Here is a 19,577-nt window from a genome sequence, read left to right as displayed (position 1 = left end):
AGGCTGAGGCAGGAGAATTGCCTGAACCCAGGAGGCAGAGGTTGCAGTGAACCGAGATCGCGCCATTGCACTCCAGCCTGGGTAACAAGAGCGAAACTCCGTCTCAAAAAAATAAATAAATAAAGGTAAAAGACTGATGACCTAACTGTCCTTCAATAAGGAACCTGCGAAATTATGAAAAATACATTCAATGGAATACCAGGTAGCCATGAAAAAAAAATGAGTTAGATCTGTATGTGCTGACTTGTAAAGATCTCCAATATATAAAGTGAAAAAGGGCACAGTGCAAGGTTTGCATGGTATGATTCCAGTTGTGTACACACACACATCACATTTGCTGATAATTATGATTAAATTTTAATATACTGCATATAAACAATATATACTATATATGTTTATGTTCCATGCTATGTATTGTTTTGTATATTATATAATTATACCTTAAAACTACATAGTATAAAATAAATTATAGGTATTATAGTATTTATAATGCAGTATGGGGCCAGGGATGGTGGCTCAGGCCTGTAATCCCAGCACTTTGGGAGGCTGGGCAGGAGGCTTAAGGCCAGGAGTTCGAGACCAGCCTGGGCAACATAGAAAGACCCTGTCTTTACAAAAATATATTTTCAACCGGGCGCGGTGGCTCAAGCCTGTAATCCCAGCACTTTGGGAGGCCGAGGCGGGTGAATCACGAGGTCAAGAGATCGAGACCATCCTGGTCAACATGGTGAAATCCCGTCTCTACTAAAAATACAAAACATTAGCTGGGCATGGTGGCGCGTGCCTGTAATCCCAGCTACTCAGGAGGTTGAAGCAGGAGAATTGCCTGAACCCAGGAGGCGGAGGTTGCGGTGAGCCGAGATCGCGCCATTGCACTCCAGCCTGGGTAACAAGAGTGAAACTCCGTCTCAAAAATAAATTAATTAATTAAATATATATATATGTATTCTTTTTTTTTTTTTTCACTTAGTCAGATGTGGTGTAGTCCTAGCTACCCAGGAGGCTGAGGCAGGAGGATTACTTGAGCCCAAAAAGTCAAGGCTGAGGTGAACAATGAATGCCCCACTGTATTCCAACCTGGGCAACAGAGCAAGATTCAATCTCAAAAATAAATAAATAAATAAATAAATGTTTACTTTTTAAGTAAATCCTAATAGTTTACCATAAGTTCCAGAGCAAAGCCTGTGGGCAATGCATTTATTTTAAGTTACAGTCCTTTGTACCTATTAGGAACTCAAAAAATTTTATGGACAAATGGAACAGCTGTTGAATGGACAAGTAAACACAGATATTAACTAGAGTAACAGTTAGTTTTAAAAGTATAAAGAGGGCCAGGTGTGGTGGCTCACACATGTAATTCTAGCATTTTGGGAGGTTGAGGTGGGTGGATCACTTGAGGTCAGGAGTTTGAGATCAGCCAACATGGTAAAACCCCATCTCTGCTAAAAATACAAAAATCAGCTGGGCGTGGTGGTGCATGTCTGCAGTCCCCGATACTTGGAAGGCTGAGGCAGGAGAATTGCTTGAACCTGGGAGGCAGAGGTTGCAGTGAGCCGAGATCATGCCACTGCACTCCAGCCTGGGCGACAGAGTGAGACTCCATCTCAAAAATAAAAGTATAAAGAGGTTTCTAGAGTGTGCAGGAAGCTGAAGTGGCTAGTTCTAGAGATGACAGAATTGGCTGTAACAAATCAGAGCACAAATCTGCACAAGAGGAAGCACCCCCGCTTGATTACTAAAGGGAGAAGAGGCTTGCCACCAAGAGGAAGAAGTACAAGAAGGAAGCAGACAGAACAGTTCCTAGAGATTTATTATATGATCTGTGTTTCTTCTTTGGCTGTTTGCTTTGCCCTATATGCACACAAACTAGAGATTTCTGTAATCTGCATGCTTCTTCTTTGGCTTTTGTTTCACCACACACACACGTACTCAAATAATCAAGTGGCCTAAATAGAGAGGTTAGAAACCAATCAGTAAGAAATCAGAAGCCCTGTGAGTCTACTCCTCCCTGACCCTATCTGATTTGGAGCTACAGTCGAGCGCCTAGGAGGAAGACAAGCATGAAGGAAGAACCTTAATGAAGAGCTTCTAGGAAAGTTCAGAGGTCCCGGAGGAACTTGGTGCACAGCCAAAGCGCTCACAAAGGCCTAAGCACTAGCTTTCCAGAACAACTGGAAGATAGCCACAGCCACCTTCCAGCTTTGCCATCACAGAAAGTTAATTACTTGTTGCAGCCGCACTGTCAGCATCATCCTAGGGGAAAAAAAAAAGACAAAGCACCTGCAGACTCTGCAAAGCGGGAACACTGTGTTCACAAATACTGCTCCCTCCCTCCTGCTCTCCTAGTTTCTTTTTGTGATTTCCTAAACTACCCAACTTACGGGGCCAATACGGAAAGGTTTTAACTTACTTTGGATAATAAGTAAAAAAATGCTACTTTGTCATACATCATTAGTTTCAGGATTTTTGTTGTTTGTTGTTGTTGTTTTGAGACAGGGTCTTGCTTCATCACCCAGGCTGCAGTGCAGTGGCATGATCTCAGCTCACTGCAACCTGTGCCTCACAGTCTCAAGCCATCCTGCCACCTCAGCCTCTTGAGTAGCTGGGATTATAGGCTACCACGCCTGGCTAATTTTTGTATTTTTGGTAGAGATAGGGTTTTTTCCTGTTGACCAGGCTGGTCTCGAACTGCTGAGCACAAGCAATCCACCTGCCTCAGCCTCCCAAAGTGCTGGGATTACAGGCATGAGCCACCATACCTGGCCTAGCTTTAGAATTTTAATTAATGCTATTATTCATTACAGCTGTAGAGACATTCGGCAGGGCCAGGTCTGCTCTAGGATGGACAAACAGGGGGAGATGGAAAGCAGGAGGAAAAGAAAACTTTAGGGTTTTCTAAAGCCTGGAGAAGAATATTAGCCCTCTTGGGCTGGGCGCGGTGGCTCACGCCTGTAATCCTAGCACTTTGAAAGGCTGAGGTGGGTGGATCACCTAAGGTCAAGAGTTAGAGACCAGCCTGAACAACATGGCGAAACCCTGTCTCTACTAAAAATATAAAATTAGCTAGGCATGGTGGCAGGCGCCTATAATCCCAGCTACTCAAGAGGCTCAGGCAGGAGAATTGCTTGAACTGGGGAGGTGGAGGTTGCAGTGAGCCACGATCATGCCACTGCACTCTAGCCTAGGTGAAAGAGTAAAACTCCCCCCACCCACCAAAAAAAATAATATTAGCCCTCTTGGGTCAAATTCAAATTTGGTTAACATGCACTGAGAACTACTCTGTGCTAGGAACTGGGATAGGAGCTTTCTAGTAGGTTATTTTTAAGGGCTACAAAGAAACTGAAGGGTTGAGGGGAAGGCTGTACTTACATCCAGGTCATCCATGGCAGGTGGAGGTCTCTTGGTGCTGACCTTCTTCAAAAGCTAGTGGGAAGAAAAAATAATCATAAGAGAGAAGGGAGTGAAGGAAGAGCAATCTGCACATTGATGGGCCATAGAAGAATGGTCCCAGCCAGAACCGGTTAGGCAATTGCTCCCATCTTTAAAACATCACTGGAATTAATTTGAGAAAAGTAAACTGATCCCTTTTTTTTTTTTTGAGACAGAGTTTCGCTCTTGTTACCCAGGCTGGAGTACAATGGCGCGACCTCAGCTCACCGCAACCTCCGCCTCCTGGGTTCAGGCAATTCTCCTGCCTCAGCCTCCTGAGTAGCTGGGATTACAGGCAGGCGCCACCATGCCTAGCTAATTTTTTGCAGTTTTAGTAGAGACGGGGTTTCACCATGTTGACCAGGATGGTCTCGATCTCTCGACCTTGTGATCCACCCGCCTCGGCCTCCCAAAGTGCTGGGATTACAGGCGTGAGCCACTGCGCCCGGCACTGATCCCCTTTTTAAAAGAAAATGTAAACACACACAGAGCATCCTCCTTACAAATCCAGATTGGAATCTGTTAGTGTTTTTATAACTGAAACCCAATAATATAATGACAGGGTGCGATTTATTGGGAGCCAATGATTTAGAATATGAGTTTTTATACTGCTAGTTTTAACTTCCCATGAAATTGTCTGGCTCAAGAAACACACACACACACACGTGCACAGGCCAGGTGTGGTGGCTCACATTATCTCAGCACTTTAGAAGCTGAGACAGACAGATTTCTTGAGGCCAGGAGTTCAAGACTAGCCTGGCCAATATGTTGAAACCCCATCTCTACCAAAAATACAAAAAAATTAGCCATAGGGGTGGCATGTAATCCCAGCTACTTGGGTGGCTGAGGCATAAGAATCGCTTGAACCTGGGAAGTGGAGGTTGCAGTGAGCCACTGCACTCTAGCTTAGGAGACAGAGCAAGACTCTGTCTCAAAAAGAAAACCACATACACAGGTCAGGCACAATGGCTCATGCCTGTAATCCCAACACTTTGGGAGGCTGATGCAGGCAGATTACCTGAGGTCGGGTGTTTGAGACCAGCCTGACCAACATGTAGAAACCTCTTCTCTGCTAAAATACAAAAAATTAACTGGGTGTAGTGGCACGTGCCTATAATCCCAGCTACTCGGGAGTCTGAGGCAGGAGAATCACCTGAACCTGGGAGGCGGAGGTTGCAGTGAGCTGAGATCATGCCACTGCACTCCAGCCTGGGCAACAGAGTGAGACTCCATCTCAAAAAAAAAAAACAAAAAAAACAAAAAACCCCAAAAAACAAGAATCGGCCGGGCATGGTAGCTCACACCTGTAATCCCAGCACTTTGGAAGGCTGAGGCAGGCAGATCACCTAAGGTTGGGAGTTCGAGACCAGCATGACTAACATGGAGAAATCCCATCTCTACTGAAAATACAAAAAATTAGCCAGGCATGGTGGTGCATGGCTGTAATCCCAGCTACTCAGGAGGCTGAGTCAGGAGAATTGCTTAAAACCCAGGAGGCAGAGGTGGCGATGAGCCGAGATTGCTTCATTGCACTCCAGCCTGGGCCACAAGAGCAAAACTTCTGTCTCAAAAAAAAAAAGTAGCCAGACATGGTGGTGGGTGCCTGTAATCCCAGCTACTCGGGAGGCTGAGTCAGGAGAATCACTTGAACCCGGAGGTGGAGGTTGCAGTGAGCTAAGATCACACAATTGCACTCCAGCCTGGGCGACAAGTGTGAAACTTTGTTTCCAAGAAAAAAAAAGAAAACCACACACACACACACACACACACACACAGAGAGAGAGAGAGAGAGAGAAAATAGGAGAACAAGGATTATAGAAAAGTGGACAAGGTTTTGTCAAACGTCTTCAGAATAGAGGCTCTAGGCTGGGCACAGTGGCTCAGGCCTGTAATCCCAGCACTTTGGGAGGCCAAGGCAGGCGGATCACGAGGTCAGGAGACTAAGACCATCCTGGCTAACATGGTGAAACACTGTCTCTACTGAAAATACAAAAAATTAGTCTGGCATGGTGGCATGTGCCTATAGTCCCAGCTGCTTGGGAGGCTGAGGCAGGAGAATCACTTGAACCCAGGAGGGAGAGGTTGCAGTGAGCTGAGATTGGTCACGCCACCTCACTCCAGCCTGGGTGACAGAGTAAGACTCCATCTCAAAAAAAAAAAAACACAGGCTGTACACTGTGAATAGTAAGTGAATCTATGTATATAATTTCAATAACATTCTTTCCTCTCATCCCTCTTAAATAAACATTGTACGAAATACAAAAAGAATGTCAGCATCAATGAGTAATCTGCCTAGAGAGCTTGCATATCTCTGCCTGGCCCCAGTGACATGTGTGCAGAGACATGTATGCAGAGAAACACAAAGAATGAGCAAATATGCAGAACACAGCAGGTGCTGTCTCTCTCTCACCTCTGCATAATGTTCCACATGAGCCAGCTCCACCTCTTCATCCCCTTCCCAGTCTCTCCAGTTATCAAAGTCCACAGACAGCCACACTGGCTGTAAGAAGAAGCACCAAGAGTCACAGACCAGGAGGGAAGGAGCAGGAGGGTGTGGGAGAATGTGCGCATATGCATTCGAGCATGCGTGGGGAAAAGAGGGTCAGTACGTGCATAGTCCTCTCAACTGCACCCCTTTGACCAGCCCCCACCAGCCTGCAATGTTATCATCATCACCCACAAAGATTTACCAGGAACCTGCTAATCTACACACAATGCTAGGCATCATAGGGTCTGAAAATCTCAGAAGTCCTACCCTCCTGCCAGGAGCGGTGGTTCATGCCTGTAATCCCAGCACTTTGGGAGGCTGAGGCAGGCAGATAATGAGGTCAGGAGTCAAGACCAGCCTGGCCAATATAGTGAAACCCCATCTCTACCAAAAAAAATACAAAAATTAGCAGGGTCTGGTGGTGGGTGCCTGTAGTCCCAGCTACTCGGAGGGCCGAGGCATGAGAATCCGTTGAACCAGGGAGGTAGAGGTTGCAGTGAGCCAAGATTGTGCCACTGCACTCCGGCCTGGGCAACAGAGCAAGACTCCATCTCACAAAAAAAAAAAAAAAAAAAGGTTGGCCGGGCGCGGTGGCTCAAGCCTGTAATCCCAGCACTTTGGGAGGCCGAGGCAGGTGGATCACGAGGTCAAGAGATCGAGACCATCCTGGTCAACATGGTGAAACCCCGTCTCTACTAAAAATACAAAACATTAGCTGGGCATGGTGGCACATGCCTGTAATCCCAGCTACTGAGGAGGTTGAGGCAGGAGAATTGCCTGAACCTGGGAGGCGGAGGTTGCGGTGAGCCGAAATCGCGCCATTGCACTCCAGCCTGGGTAACAAGAGTGAAACTCCGTCTCAAAAAAAAAAAAAGGTTTACCTTCCAGGAGCAGATTGACTGAGACAACACATCTGGAAAGATAACTGTATCATAAAGCAACATAGGAGTCAACCAACCAGACAGACAAGCTGTGGCTGGGCATGGCAGCTCACATCTGTAATCCCAGCACTTTGGGAGGCCAAGGCAGGTGGATCACCTGAGGTCAGGAGTTCGAGACCAGACTGGCCAACATGGTAAAACTCTATCTCTACTAAAAATACAAAATTAGCTGGGCATGGTGGCGCATGCCTGTAATCCTAGCTGCTTGGGAGGCTGAGGCAGGAGAATAGCTTGAACTCTGCAGGTGGAAGTTGCAGTGAGCTGAGATTGTACCATTGCACTCCAGCCTGGGCAATAGAGCTATACTCTGCCTCAAAACAACAACAAAAAAATCTGAGAGCCAGATCCAGCCATCAGGCAGTCAGTTTTCAACCTTTACGGAAGGAGCCATTGGTGGGCCTTGTATGGGAGAGTGTCAGGGTCAAATGTGTGTTTTACACAGACCATGCTGGGGGCAATGCAGAGGATGGATTGAAAATGGGGCTGAAAATATGCAACAAACTTCTCACCCTATGAAGGATGAGGCTTGAACAAGGAAGAAATTAAGTAGTGAATTCAATAATATTTAGGAGATCAGTAAATCCTGGTTGTAAGCCACTATGAGAAAGAATAGGATTCAAAAGGGCTGGATACAATGGCCCATGCCTGTAATCCCAGCACTCTGGGAGGCTGAGGCAGGAAGATCACTTGAAGTCTGAAGTTTGAGACCAGCCTGGTCAACATGGTGAAACCCTGTCTCTACTAAAAATACAAAAAATTAGCCGGGCCTGGTGGTGAGCACCTGTAATCCCAAGCATATGGGAGGCTGAGAACCACTTGAACCCGGGAGGTGGAGGCTGCAGTGAGCTGAGATAGTGGCATTGCACTCCAGCATGAGCAACAAGAGAGAAACTCGGTCTCAAAAAACAAAAGAAAGAATAAGACTCATCGGGCCGGGCACAGTGGTTCACGCCTGTAATCCCAGCACTTTGGGAGGCCAAGGTGGGCAGATCATGAGGTCAAGGATCAAGACCATCTGGGCCAACATGGTGAAACCCCATCTCTACTAAAAATACAAAAATTAGCCAGGCATGGTGGTGTGTGCCTGTAATCCCAACTACTTGCGAGGCTGAGACAGGAAAATTGCTTGAAACTGGAAAACGGAAGTTTCAGTGAGCCGGGATCCCGCCACTGCACTCCAGCCTGGTGATAGGGCAAGACTCCATCCAAAAAAGAATTTAAAAAATAAATACACACCTGTAATCCCAGCACTTTGGGAGGCTGAGGCAGGCAGATCACCTGAGGTCAGGAGTTTGAGACCAGCCTAACCAATATGGTGAAACCCCATCTTAAAATAAATAAATAAATAAATAAATAAGAAAGAAAGAATAAGACTCATCAATTAACTTCTATAGTGGAAACTACTTCTGGGACTGCGATATAAAAAAAGAATCAGGGGCCGGGCGTGGTGGCTCATGCTTGTAATCCCAGCACTTTGGGAGGCAGAGGTCGGTGGATTATGAGGTCAGGAGTTCAAGACAAGCCTGGCCAATATGGTGAAACACTGTCTCTACTAAAAATGCAAAAATTAGCTGGGTGTGGCAGCACACACCTGTAATCCCAGCTACTCGGGAGTCTGACACAGGAGAATCACCAGAACCTGGGAGACGGAGGTTACAGTGAGCCGAGATCACACCACTACACTGTAGCCTGGACAACAGAGCGAGACTGTCTTAAAAAAAAAACAAAAAACAACAACAAAAAAAACAAGAATCGGCCAGGTGCAGTGGCTCACACCTGTAATCCTAACACTTTGGGAGGCTGAGGTGGATGGATCACCTGAGGTCAGGAGTTCAAGACCAGCCTGGCCAACATGGCGAAACCCCATCTCTACTAAAAATACAAAAATTAGCTGGGTGTGGTGGTACACACCTGTAATCCCAGCTATTCAGGAGACTGAGGAAGGAGAATTGCTTCAACCTGAGAGGTGGAGGTTGCAGTGAGCCAAGATCTCACCACTGCACTCCAGCTTGTGCCACAGTAATGATACTCCATCTCAAAAACAACCAAGAATCAAAGGTTTTGATTGTGAGTTACAGTAACAGGAATGGCCATGTTAGCAGTGCCAACGTCTGAAGTGAAGTCTCACCCATTTAAGCACCTACAATGGAAGCAGTTAATTGGGAGAGATTACCAAGAGAATAAAAAGAGACTCAGGACAAATAGCTAATACATGCAGGGGTTAAAACCTAGGTGACAGGTTGATAAATGCAGCAAACCACTGTGGCACATGTATACCTATGTAACAAACCTGAACCTGCACATTCTGCACATGTATCCCAGAATTTAAAGTAAAAAAATAAATAAGTCAGGTTCGGTGGCTAATGCCCATAATCCCAGCACCTTGGGAGGCCAAGGCCGGTGGATCACCTAAGGTCAGCAGTTCAAGACCAGCCTGACCCAACATGGAGAAACCCCGTCTCTACTAAAAATACAAAATTAACCAGGTGTGGTGGCACATGCCTGTAATCCCAGCTACTCGGGAAGCTGAGGCAGGAGAATCGTTTGAACCAGGGAGGTGGAGGTTGCAATGAGCTGAGATCACGCCATTGCACTCCAGCTTGGGTAACAAGAGTGAAACTCTGACTCAAAAAATAAATAAATAAATGAATATAAATAAAAATAAGAGAGACTAATACAGGCCGGGCGCGGTGGCTCAAGCCTGTAATCCCAGCACTTTGGGAGGCTGAGGCAGGTGGATCACGAGGTCAGGAGATCGAGACCATCCTGGTCAACATGGTGAAACCCCGTCTCTACTAAAAATACAAAAAAAACATTAGCTGGGCATGGTGGTGCGTGCCTGTAATCCCAGCTACTCAGGAGGTTGAGGCAGGAGAATTGCCTGAACCAGGACGCGGAGGTTGCGGTGAGCTGAGATCGCGCCATTGCACTCCAGCCTGGGTAACAAGAGCAAAACTCTGTCTCAAAAAAAAAAAAGAGAGACTAATACAGTCAGAAAAAAATAAAAAGAACATTTAGGCAGGACTTGGTGAATGACTGAATGTTGGCTGGAAAGGAGGCAAGAAGAAAAGGCCAATCCCAGCTCTAACCTGGGTACGGAGAGAAGGAGCAGGCCACTTTCCACACCCACCTTGATATCCTCCTTGGTAAGCCGGGGCCAGGCCACCTTTTCCTTCCATTTCCTCACAAAGCAGGTAATAGAGCGGGAAGAGCGCTTATCCTGGGAGTCCTGCCAGATAAAGAGCCTCATTCTTAGGGTCTGAGGTTTAGCATTAATCTCCAGTTTCCCTGGGCAGCTCAGTTTCCATCCAGACCGTACTGTCCCTTCTCACCCTTACCTTGGAGTTCACTTTGGCATAGAACTCAATTTCATTGTACAATTCCACTCCATCGGCATTCTTGCAGCTGAGGAGACAATGAAGCTGAGGAGATGCAGAATACTCTGTGTGGGGGCATCAGGAGAAGAAGGAGGTTTCCGGGAAGGCAGGCCCTCAGAGGGGAGGGCCACTACCTGAACACAATGCGGTGATCCTCAATAAGCACGTGGACATCGGTACTGTCCTCAACACAAAACTCCATGAACACATACTTGGGCCTGTCGTACCACAGGGTCCTGGCATGCTGCCTGAAAAGACGTTGAGGTGGAGAGGGAAAGCTGAGGGCATTTGGGAAAGATGGAGGGAGGAGACTACCCAGGGACGTTTGATGCCACAGTTTTTTCTTTTTTTTTTTAATTAAATTTAACTATTTATTTTTTAAGAGACGGGGTCTTGCTATGTTGCCCAGGCTGGAGTGCAGTGGCTATTCACAGACGCGATCCCACTAATGATCAGCACTGGAGTTTTGACCTGTTCGGTTTCCGACCTGGGCCGGTTCACCCCTCCTTAGGCAATCTAGTGGTCCCCCGCTCCCGGGAGGTTACCATATTGATGCTGAACTTAGTGCGGACACCCGATCGATCGGCATAGCGCACTACAGCCCAGAACTCCTGGGCTCAAGCGATCCTCCCACCTCAGCCTCCCGAGTAACTGGGACTACAGGCACGCGCCACCGCGCCCGGGGATGCCACAGTTTTTTCAAAGTGGATCTAAATAAGGTGGGGGGCGGGGAGGGAAGGGAAAGACCGGAGTGGGTGGGTGTGGTGAATGTGAACCTGGGAAGAATATAAAGTGTAAGACTAGGGAAGTAGGGGGTCAGGGAGAACATTCAGGTCACACCTCCCCTCACCCCACAGTTACAGAAACCAGGGGTCTGGGGTTCCCATAGAGTCTCACAGAACCTGGAGCGCCCAGGAGAAGGCCTGGAGCAGGGACTCTCCAGGGAAAAGGGCCAGGGGGAGCACCGGAGCCGGAAACACTCACCGTGCCATTGCGGCTCCCGCTCCAGGGTGGCATTTAGAGTTCTGGGCAAGGGACGCTATCTTTAGATCCTAAGGACGCCCCCAGCTGCTGCCTCTCCTTATATGGTCGGGAGAACAGCTGAGAGGAAGGGAGAAAGCGACCTGACAGCCAAGGGATCTGCATTCTGGAGATATTCTGGGAGAGCTTAATCCTTGCAGCCCTTCACCCTGGGGTCTTCAGAAATGCACAGACTAGGAACAGACAACCCACCTGCAGGAACCAGGGCAAAGGCTGCCCTAGACGCTACACACTGGGAATGACTTTTCCCCAGTTACATTCACCTGTTTCTCCCAGGCTTAGCGCTCAGTGCCCGATTCACAATAGGCGCTCAAGAAAACATTATTGGCCTGAATTAAATCCCCAAGGAAGCCGCGCCCCAGGGACTTCGGAACTTTAGGCCCCGCCCGCCGCTATTCCGGGGTTCCAGGCCACCGCACCGTTGCCATGGCAGCGGGAGGGGGGGGCGCGGCTGACGTGCAGCGGCGTTTCCGGGAAGATGGCGGCTGTCGAAGCGGCTGCGGAGCGGGTAATGGTGGTGGCGGCTGTTGAGCCAAAGGCGAAAGACGAAGAGGAGGAGGAAGAAGAACCGCTGCCACCGTGCGAGGCGGTGCGCTGGGCCCCAGTGGGGGCTGTGGCGGAGGCCCGGCCTGGGGCAACTGCGTTTCTGGAAGAGGCGGCGGCCGAGGAGCCTGGCGCGGCCCCCGGCTCCCCGCCGGATTCGCCGGGCCGGACGCTGCGACGGCTGCGGGCCGAGCGGCGGCGGCTGGACTCGGCGCTGCTGGCGCTGTCCTCGCACTTCGCGCAGGTGCAGTTCCGTTTGCGCCAGGTGGTGCGCGGGGCGCCGGCGGAGCAGCAGCGCCTTCTGCGGGAGCTCGAAGACTTCGCCTTCCGTGGCTGCCCTCATGTCCTGGGTTACGAGGGGCCCGGGGACCCCGCCAGCGATGAAGGCGATGGGCTGCCAGGGGACCGGCCACGGTTGCGGGGCGAGGACCAGGTGAGTGGCTGAAGCCGGGCCGCTAGGGACATGGGAATAGGGGGTCGTGTGGGTGGCGATGCAGACCCGGATGATGGTGCATGAAGGGGAGAAGCCTCGCCGACTCTGTCGGGTGAGTAAGTGGGTCGGAGATGAGGAGACCGGAGTGCGGGTCCGGGTGAAGGGCAAGAGTACAGAGGCTTGGGAACCTGAGGGTGAGCGGTGTGCGCGGAAGACGTGGAGAGATGCCAGTGTGTGATGACGTGAGGGGCAGAGGAGCGGTGAGCGAAGTGAGTAATTAAGAGGGCCGCAGAGCAACCAGTGCAGTGCTGCTCCCACTCACCTTTCCCTCACGTACCTGTCTTGAGCACTTTTGCTGCTAGAGGACCCCGACTCTGGAGATCGGGAAAATTGGCAAACGAAAGAAAAGTGAATTGGAATCCGTGGAAATTTAGGTTAACTCCCTGTCCCTTCTTTCCTAAAATCTAAGCAAAGTCTTTACACTTCTCTGGGTGAGAGTTTTGGTTAATAGCAGAGTCTATTAGTAATTGAAAGAAACACAACTCTGGATTATATAAATTTCCTAATACTGGAATTTTTAATTTTTTTTTAATGAACAAAGTCTCCAAGAAGTTTTTTTTGTTTTTTTTTTTTTTTGTGAGGAATTTTTCTTTTTTTTTTTCTTTTTTTTTTTTTTTTGAGACAGAGTCTCGCTCCATCGCTGGGAGCCAGGCTGGAATGCAGTGGCGAGACCTCGGCTCACTGCAACCTCCGCCTCCCGGGTTCACGCAGTTCTCCTGCCTCAGCCTCCCGAGTAGCTGGGACTACAGGCATGTGCCACCACGCCCAGCTAATTTTTGTATTTTTAGTAGAGACGGGGTTTCACCATGTTGACCAGGATCGTCTCGATCTCTTGACCTCATGACCCGCCCGCCTCAGCCTCCCAAAGTGCTGGGATTACAGGCATGAGCCACCGCGCCCGGCGGAATTTTTCATTTTTTAGAGAGGGGATCTCACTATGTTGCCCAAGCTGGTCTCGAACTCCTGGTGTCAAGCCATCGTCCCTCCTCAGCTGCAGGACTACAGGCGTGCGCCACCGTGCAGGCTGTAATGTTGGAATTTTTAAACTCTTCCTCCATCCTGCTTAATCTTTAGGTATTCTAAATGAGGTCCTCTGGTAACTGTGACAAGGTCGATTCAGTGTGCCTACTCCAAAAGTAGTGATACTGTGTATAAGACCCAGGTGAACGTTTCCTTACAAGCTTTGCATCTCTGGAAGTGCGCAAACTGCAGGCTTTTTTGGAAGTGTTGAGGCGTAGGCCAGAGTGCTGTGGCACAATTTTGGCTTACTGCAACCTCTGTCTCCTGGGCTCAAGCAGTCCTGCCTCAGCCTCCCCAGTATCTGAGACTACAGATGTGTGCCACCATGGCCAGTTAATTTTGTTTATTTTTTGTAGAGATGGGGTTTCACGGTGTTGCCCAGGCTGTCTCCAACTCCTGAACTCAAACAATCCGCCCTCCTCAGCCTACCAAAGTGCTGGGATTATAGGTGTGAGCCACCATGCCCGGTCCCTTTTCACCTTTTTATTCTTCAAACTACATCCCACATGTGGCTTTCTTCCCACTTACATTGGTTTTAGCCAAGAGGATTTCTCAGCACCCGATAATGATTTATTTTAATCTGAACTGTTCCCAGTACAATCCCGTGTTTACTGTTCCACCCTTCTCCACATACCCACAACTCCTTACACAAGGAGCAGCCACCTCAAACTGGCAGATTTAAGGGCTGGAAAGGAGTAGACAGCACTAAAGATTCTATGTGATAAGAAACTCTTTCTGTTGTTCATTTTCACCTTCAGAAACAGTAGGCCAACCCCATTTCCCATGCTGTGTGATTACAAGCATGCAATGTGTCATAATCACACATTGCATGCCTGTAGCAACATCTCATGTACCTTTTAAATATACATGCATACTATGTACCCATAAAAATTAAAAACTAAAATTTTATTTTATTTTTTTTTGAGACGGAGTTTCGCTCTTGTTACCCAGGCTGGAGTGCAATGGCGCGATCTCGGCTCACTGCAACCTTCGCCTCCTGGGTTCAGGCAATTCTCCTGCCTCAGCCTCCTGAGTAGCTGGGATTACAGGCACGTGCCACCATGCCCAGCTAATTTTTTGCATTTTTAGTAGAGACGGGGTTTCACCATGTTGACCAGGATGGTCTCGATCTATTGACCTCGTGATCCACCCGCCTCGGCCTCCCCAAAGTGCTGAGATTACAGGCTTGAGCCACTGCGCCCGGCCCTAAAACTAAAATTTTAAAAAGTAGACTGCCTGCAGTGGCTCATGACTGTAATCCTAACACTTTGGGAGGCGAAGGCTAGAGGAGGATCACTCGAGCCCGGGAGTTCAAGGCTGCAGTGAGCTATGATCATCCCACTGCACTCCAGCCTGAATGACAGAGCAAGACCAGTGCCATGCACACCAAGGCCTTCAGTTCTGAGTCTGCACTGCACTTAAAAGGGTCGTGCTCTGTCAGCACCATGCTGATGGCTGTCAGCAGGCTGTGTTTGGGGGTCTCAAAAAGGAAAAAAGAAACATTGTACCACCTTAAAACAACAACAACAACAAAAAAAAGCGCTCAATATCTACCTACAAGTTGTAATCTTATATTTATACATTGACAGGCAAACAGGTAGGACTAGAGTAGGGGATATCTTTGAACTGAATTATTTACTTCTTACCACTTACTGTTTTTTTCTCTTTTTTTATTATTATTATTATTTTTTTTTGAGACAGGGTCTCACTCTGTTGCCCAGGCTAGAGTGCACTGATATGTTCGGGGCTCACTGCAGCCTTGACTCCCAGGCTTAGTAGATCCTCCTACCTCAGTGTCTCAAGTCATTGGGACCACAGGCGAGCACCACCACGCTCAGCTAGTTTTTTTATTTTTTCTAGAGATGGGGTTTCACCATATTCCCCAAGATGGTCTTGAACTCCTGGGCTCAAGCAGTCCACCTACATTGGCCACTTAAAGTACTGGATTACAGGCATGAACCACTGTAACCAGCCTTTTTTTAAATTTTTTTTTTTTTTGAGACAGAGTCTCATTCTGTCACCCAGGCTGGAGTGCAGTAGCATCTTGACTCTTGACTCACTGCAACCTCCGCCTCCTGGGTTCAGGTGATTCTCCTGCCTCAGCCTCCCAAGCAACTGGGAATATGAGCGCTTGCCACCATGCCCAGCTAATTTTGTATTTTTAGTAAAGACAGGGAGGGTTTCGCTATGTTGGCCAGGCTGGTCTTAAACTCCTGACCTCAGGTGATCTGCCTGCCTCAGCCTCCCAAAGTGCTGGGATTACAGGCATGAGCTACGGGTGCTCAGTCATACTTTTCCTTTTCTTTTCTTTTCTTTTTTTTTTTTTTTTTTTTTGAGATGGAGTCTCGCTCTGTCTTCCAGGCTGGAGTGCAGTGGTGTGATCTTGGTTCACTGCAACCTCCACCTCTTGGGTTCAAGTGATTCTTCTGCCTCAGCCTCTTGAGTAGCTGGGATTACAGGTGTGTGCCACCATACCCGGTAGCTAATTTTTGTATTTTTAGTGAGACAGGGTTTCACCATGTTGGTCAGGCTGGTCTTGAATTCCCGACCTCATGATCCGCCTGCCTCGACCTCCCAAAGTGCTGGGATTTACAGGCGTGAGCCATTGTGCCGGCCACACTTTTCTTAATTCAGTTCAGTAACAAACATACAACAGATGCACATTGAGAGCTTATCTTGTGCCAGACACTGTGCCTGGCATTTGTGGTTCAAAGTCAAAACCTTTGTCCTTAAGAAGTTCGTAGACTAGAAGAGACAGAATCCTAAATAACGTCATAAGAGCTAGAATAGAAGTGTGTACAAACTCTAGAGGAAATAATTAGTTATGTCTGGGGAAATCAGGAAACCTCTTAAAGGAAAACTAGGCCTTCACCCCAAATGGGGAAGGGGGACAGGTTTCTAACAAAATGCAGCAGCGCTTTGAAAGGATTACAGAGGGACTGTCCTGAGAAAAGGCTTGCTTTCATGTTGAACAAAGTCAAAGCAAGTGGATTGCCTTTTAAATACTTAAATGAAAAGTTAATTTGTTGTTTTCTCTTTTTTTTCATTTCTTCTCTCTCATTTCTGGAGGGCTTGGTAAGTACTGTTTTGAAGGTTAAATGTAATACCCTGTAGACTTCTATTTTAAGACGCAGCCTTACCCCTACAAATGATTTGCTGGTTTTGCTTTTCGTTTTTGAGACTCAGGAAAGACAAGGAAGAACCAGTGTTTGAGAATACGTTGGCAAGACTTTACCAACCTGAAGTGTTTTTATTAATTTAAATGCAGAAACTACTGGTGACCAACAGTTGGAAAAGGAGTCACTAGTCAGGGAAACTTATAGATACTTTTCTTTTCTTTTTCTTTTTTTGTGACAGAGTCTCGCTCTGTTGCCAGGCACCAGGCTGGAGTGCAGTGGTGCAATCTCAGGTCACTGCAACCTCTGCCTCCCGGAGTCAAGCAGTTCTCCTGCCTCAGCCTCCCAAGTAGCTGGGGCTACAGGTGCATGCCTCCACACCCAGCTAATTTTTGTATTTTTTAATAGAGACGGGGTTTCACCATGTTGGCCAGGATGGTCTCAATCTCTTGATCTCATAATCTGCCCCCCTCGGCCTCCCAAAGTGCTGGGACTACAGGTGCGAGCCACCACGCCTGGCCCAGATACTTTTTAAAAAAACATTGTTACCTTCCCACCCCAGTTATGTGGCTTTTGGATTTTTTTCACTGCCCCAGGCACTTGCCTTTCATTGTTTTGTTTTTGGTTTTGGTTTTTTGAGACAGAGTCTTGCCCTATTGCCAAGGCTGGAGTGCAGTGGTGAAAACAACCTCCTAGACTCAAGCGATCATCTTTTCCCAGTTGCTTGTATGGCTGGGACCACAGGCACATGCCACCACGCCGGGCTAATTTATTTATTTATTTATTTTTTTGAGACAAGGTCTTGCGAAGCCTTGACCTCTTAGGCTTAAGCAATCCTCCCACCTCAGCCAAGTAGCTGGGACTACAGGCATGCAACACCATGCCCAGCTAATTTTTTTTTTTTTTTTTTTTTTTTACTGTCCTTCGTCAAATCATATTTCCCAAATGCCCAGCTAATTTTTAAAATTTTTTTGTGGAGCTGGGACTGGTGGCTTACATCTATAATCCCAGAACTTTGGGAGACAAAGGTGGGCAAATCACGAGGTCAGGCGTTCAAAACCAGCCTGGCTAACCTGGTGAAACCCTCTCTTACCAGGTGGTAAGGCTGAGGCAGGAGAATCGCTTGAACCTCGGAGGCAGAGGTTGCAGTGAGCCAAGATCGCGCAACTGCACTCCGGCCCAGGTGACAGTGCAAGACTCCGTCTCAAAAATAAAAATAAAAATTGTGGAGATGAGGTCTCACTATGTTGCCCAGGGTGGTCTCAAACTGCTGGGCTCAAGGAATCCTCTTGCCTTGGCCTCTTAGAGTGCTGCAATTACAGGCATGAGGCACCACTCCTGGTGTGTTTGATGCTTTTGATTTTGCAGAAGTGGTCTATCATCCATCATAGGGGCTTTGGTGAACATTAGGAAAGCTGGCTGTGAGTTTTAAAGCCTCTCTCCACACCCTTACCCCAGATTCTTTTTATTTTTTATTATTTATTTATTTATTTATTTATTTTTAAAGATGGGGTTTCACCATGATGGCCAGGCTAGTCTTGAACTCCTGACCTCAGGTGATCCACGCACCTCGGCCTCCCAAAGTGCTAGGATTACAGGCGTGAGCCACAGCGCCTGGCCTACCCCAGATTCTTTTGCAAAATTTGGCTGCACAAAGTAATCAGGAGTTGTGTTATGGCAACTGGCTGCAGAGGATGGCGTGTCTAATTCCTAGGAGGCTATCTTGGCTGAAATAGGTTGTCTGTACCCTAACTAGACCTTTGAGGGGAAAAAAAGGCAGTCTTAACAAAAAGCCTCATTATATTCATATCCTATTTCCAATGAGGGGCAGATAGTTTCTTAAAGAAAATGGCCATTTAACAAATTGCCAAAGATGAAATAATTATTCTTCTTTTGAACCTATCATATGAATTGTGTATTTCATTTGGATTATTGGAAACATCTTCTATTTTGTTGGTCATTACTGGCTTGAGCAGCTTCTTAATGTGCCCTGAGTTCTTCTTTTTCTGTGTAATAGACCCAGTTATCTTCTTGCTTTAGAGTGAGCAGGCAAAACAAGAGCGTCTGGAAACCCAAAGGGAAAAGCAGAAAGAACTGATACTGCAGCTCAAGACCCAGCTAGATGACCTGGAAACGTTTGCCTATCAAGAGGGCAGTTATGACTCCCTGCCACAGTCCGTGGTTTTGGAAAGGCAGCGGGTGAGCAGAGCCCAGGGGCACCTCCACCACTGCCCAAGGTTAACTTGTCCCTTCCAGCATTCACAGGGCATCTTCTCTCACTTCTCCTTTGGCCTTACTGAGAATCCCTCTGCTGGGAACTAAAAGGGAACTACTATAAGGGAGCCATTCTTTGCTCATACATGGAAAAAACGGGTTCCAAAGTTTTGTGATACAATAATTGAGCTCTTTCTTTTTGATGGTTGTAATTAATAATAGAAGTAAGAATATAACAATAATTTCTTCATTTGAGCACTGGAAAACATTCTGCTTGGGCCCATCATACAGTGTAATCTAGTTTTTTTCCTACATCTCATCACCTTTTGATAAATATGCCAGGAATCCAGACTAACTTTAATACTGTATTTATGTAAGACCTGGGTAGACAGGTAAATATCTGCTGGTAGAGATAGAGTTACAATACAGTTACAACCTCCTCTGCATGTTTCTCTAGCCCTGTGCTGTGGCTGTTTTTCTAGCTGAGCTGGAGTTTATCTTTTTTTTTTTTTTTTTTGAGACAGAGTCTTGCTTTGTCGCCCAGGCTGGAGTACAGTGGTGCAATCTTGGCTCACTGCAACCTCCACCTCAGGTTTAAGCGATTTTCCTGTCTCAGCCTCCCAAGTAGCTGGGATTACAGGCACCAACCACTATGCCTGGCTAATTTTTGTATATTTAGTAGATACGGGGTTTCACCATGTTGGCCAGGCTGGTCTCGAGCTCCTGACCTCAAAATGATCTGATTACCTTGGCCTCCCAAAGTGCTGGGATTACAGGTGTGAGCCACTGTACCTGGCCTGTTACCAGAATTTTAAATTGTTCCTAATAATGTCACTAGGATATTTTGACTATAATACACCTTGATATTTTATAGAGATTTTTCTTTTCTTTTTTTTTTTTTTTTTTTTTTTTTTT

At 47.3% G+C, this 19,577-nt stretch overlaps 2 protein-coding genes across 5 annotated transcripts in view; one reads left to right on the top strand and one right to left on the bottom strand.

Moving 5' to 3' along the window:
* Positions 1-1,791: 1,791 nt before the first annotated feature.
* PTGES3L (prostaglandin E synthase 3 like) lies at positions 1,792-11,701 on the bottom strand. 3 transcript variants are annotated; one of them, XM_032279548.1, is made up of 7 exons: positions 11,220-11,701; positions 10,370-10,483; positions 10,197-10,263; positions 9,989-10,087; positions 5,840-5,929; positions 3,370-3,423; positions 1,792-2,253 (listed from the first exon to the last, which is right to left on the bottom strand). In XM_032279548.1, exons 1-7 carry the CDS (start codon positions 11,225-11,227, stop codon positions 2,218-2,220), a joined length of 468 nt encoding a protein of 155 aa, XP_032135439.1. In that variant the 5' UTR covers positions 11,228-11,701; the 3' UTR covers positions 1,792-2,217. The 3 variants fall into 3 exon arrangements, with proteins under 3 accessions (XP_032135439.1, XP_032135440.1, XP_032135441.1); XM_032279549.1 differs by having other exon boundaries at positions 11,540-11,619; XM_032279550.1 differs by lacking the exon at positions 11,220-11,701 and adding an exon at positions 11,138-11,191.
* RUNDC1 (RUN domain containing 1) overlaps positions 11,688-19,577 on the top strand; it is a 14,941-nt gene continuing 7,051 nt past the window's right edge. The window contains exons 1-3 of one of the 2 annotated variants that reach the window (XM_032279541.1): positions 11,688-12,252; positions 16,402-16,407; positions 18,489-18,647. In XM_032279541.1, coding sequence (XP_032135432.1) covers positions 11,755-12,252; positions 16,402-16,407; positions 18,489-18,647 — 663 coding nt within the window. In that variant the 5' untranslated portion in view covers positions 11,688-11,754. The remainder of the gene's footprint in view (positions 12,253-16,401; positions 16,408-18,488; positions 18,648-19,577) is intronic. The other variant, XM_032279542.1, reaches the window with a different exon arrangement.

This window comes from Sapajus apella, unplaced genomic scaffold, assembly GCF_009761245.1.
Source record: "Sapajus apella isolate SASKATOON/1434 unplaced genomic scaffold, GSC_monkey_1.0 scaffold12, whole genome shotgun sequence".
Classification (NCBI taxonomy): domain Eukaryota; kingdom Metazoa; phylum Chordata; class Mammalia; order Primates; family Cebidae; genus Sapajus; species Sapajus apella.
This window is presented reverse-complemented; position numbering and strand designations above follow the sequence as displayed.

Coding starts and splice junctions, on each gene's coding strand:
- PTGES3L (XM_032279548.1), bottom strand. Junction 5,930..9,988: donor TTACCAAGGAGGATATCAAG/GTGGGTGTGGAA, acceptor TTCTTCTTACAG/CCAGTGTGGCTGTCTGTGGA. Junction 3,424..5,839: donor ATGTGGAACATTATGCAGAG/GTGAGAGAGAGA, acceptor TCTTCCCACTAG/CTTTTGAAGAAGGTCAGCAC.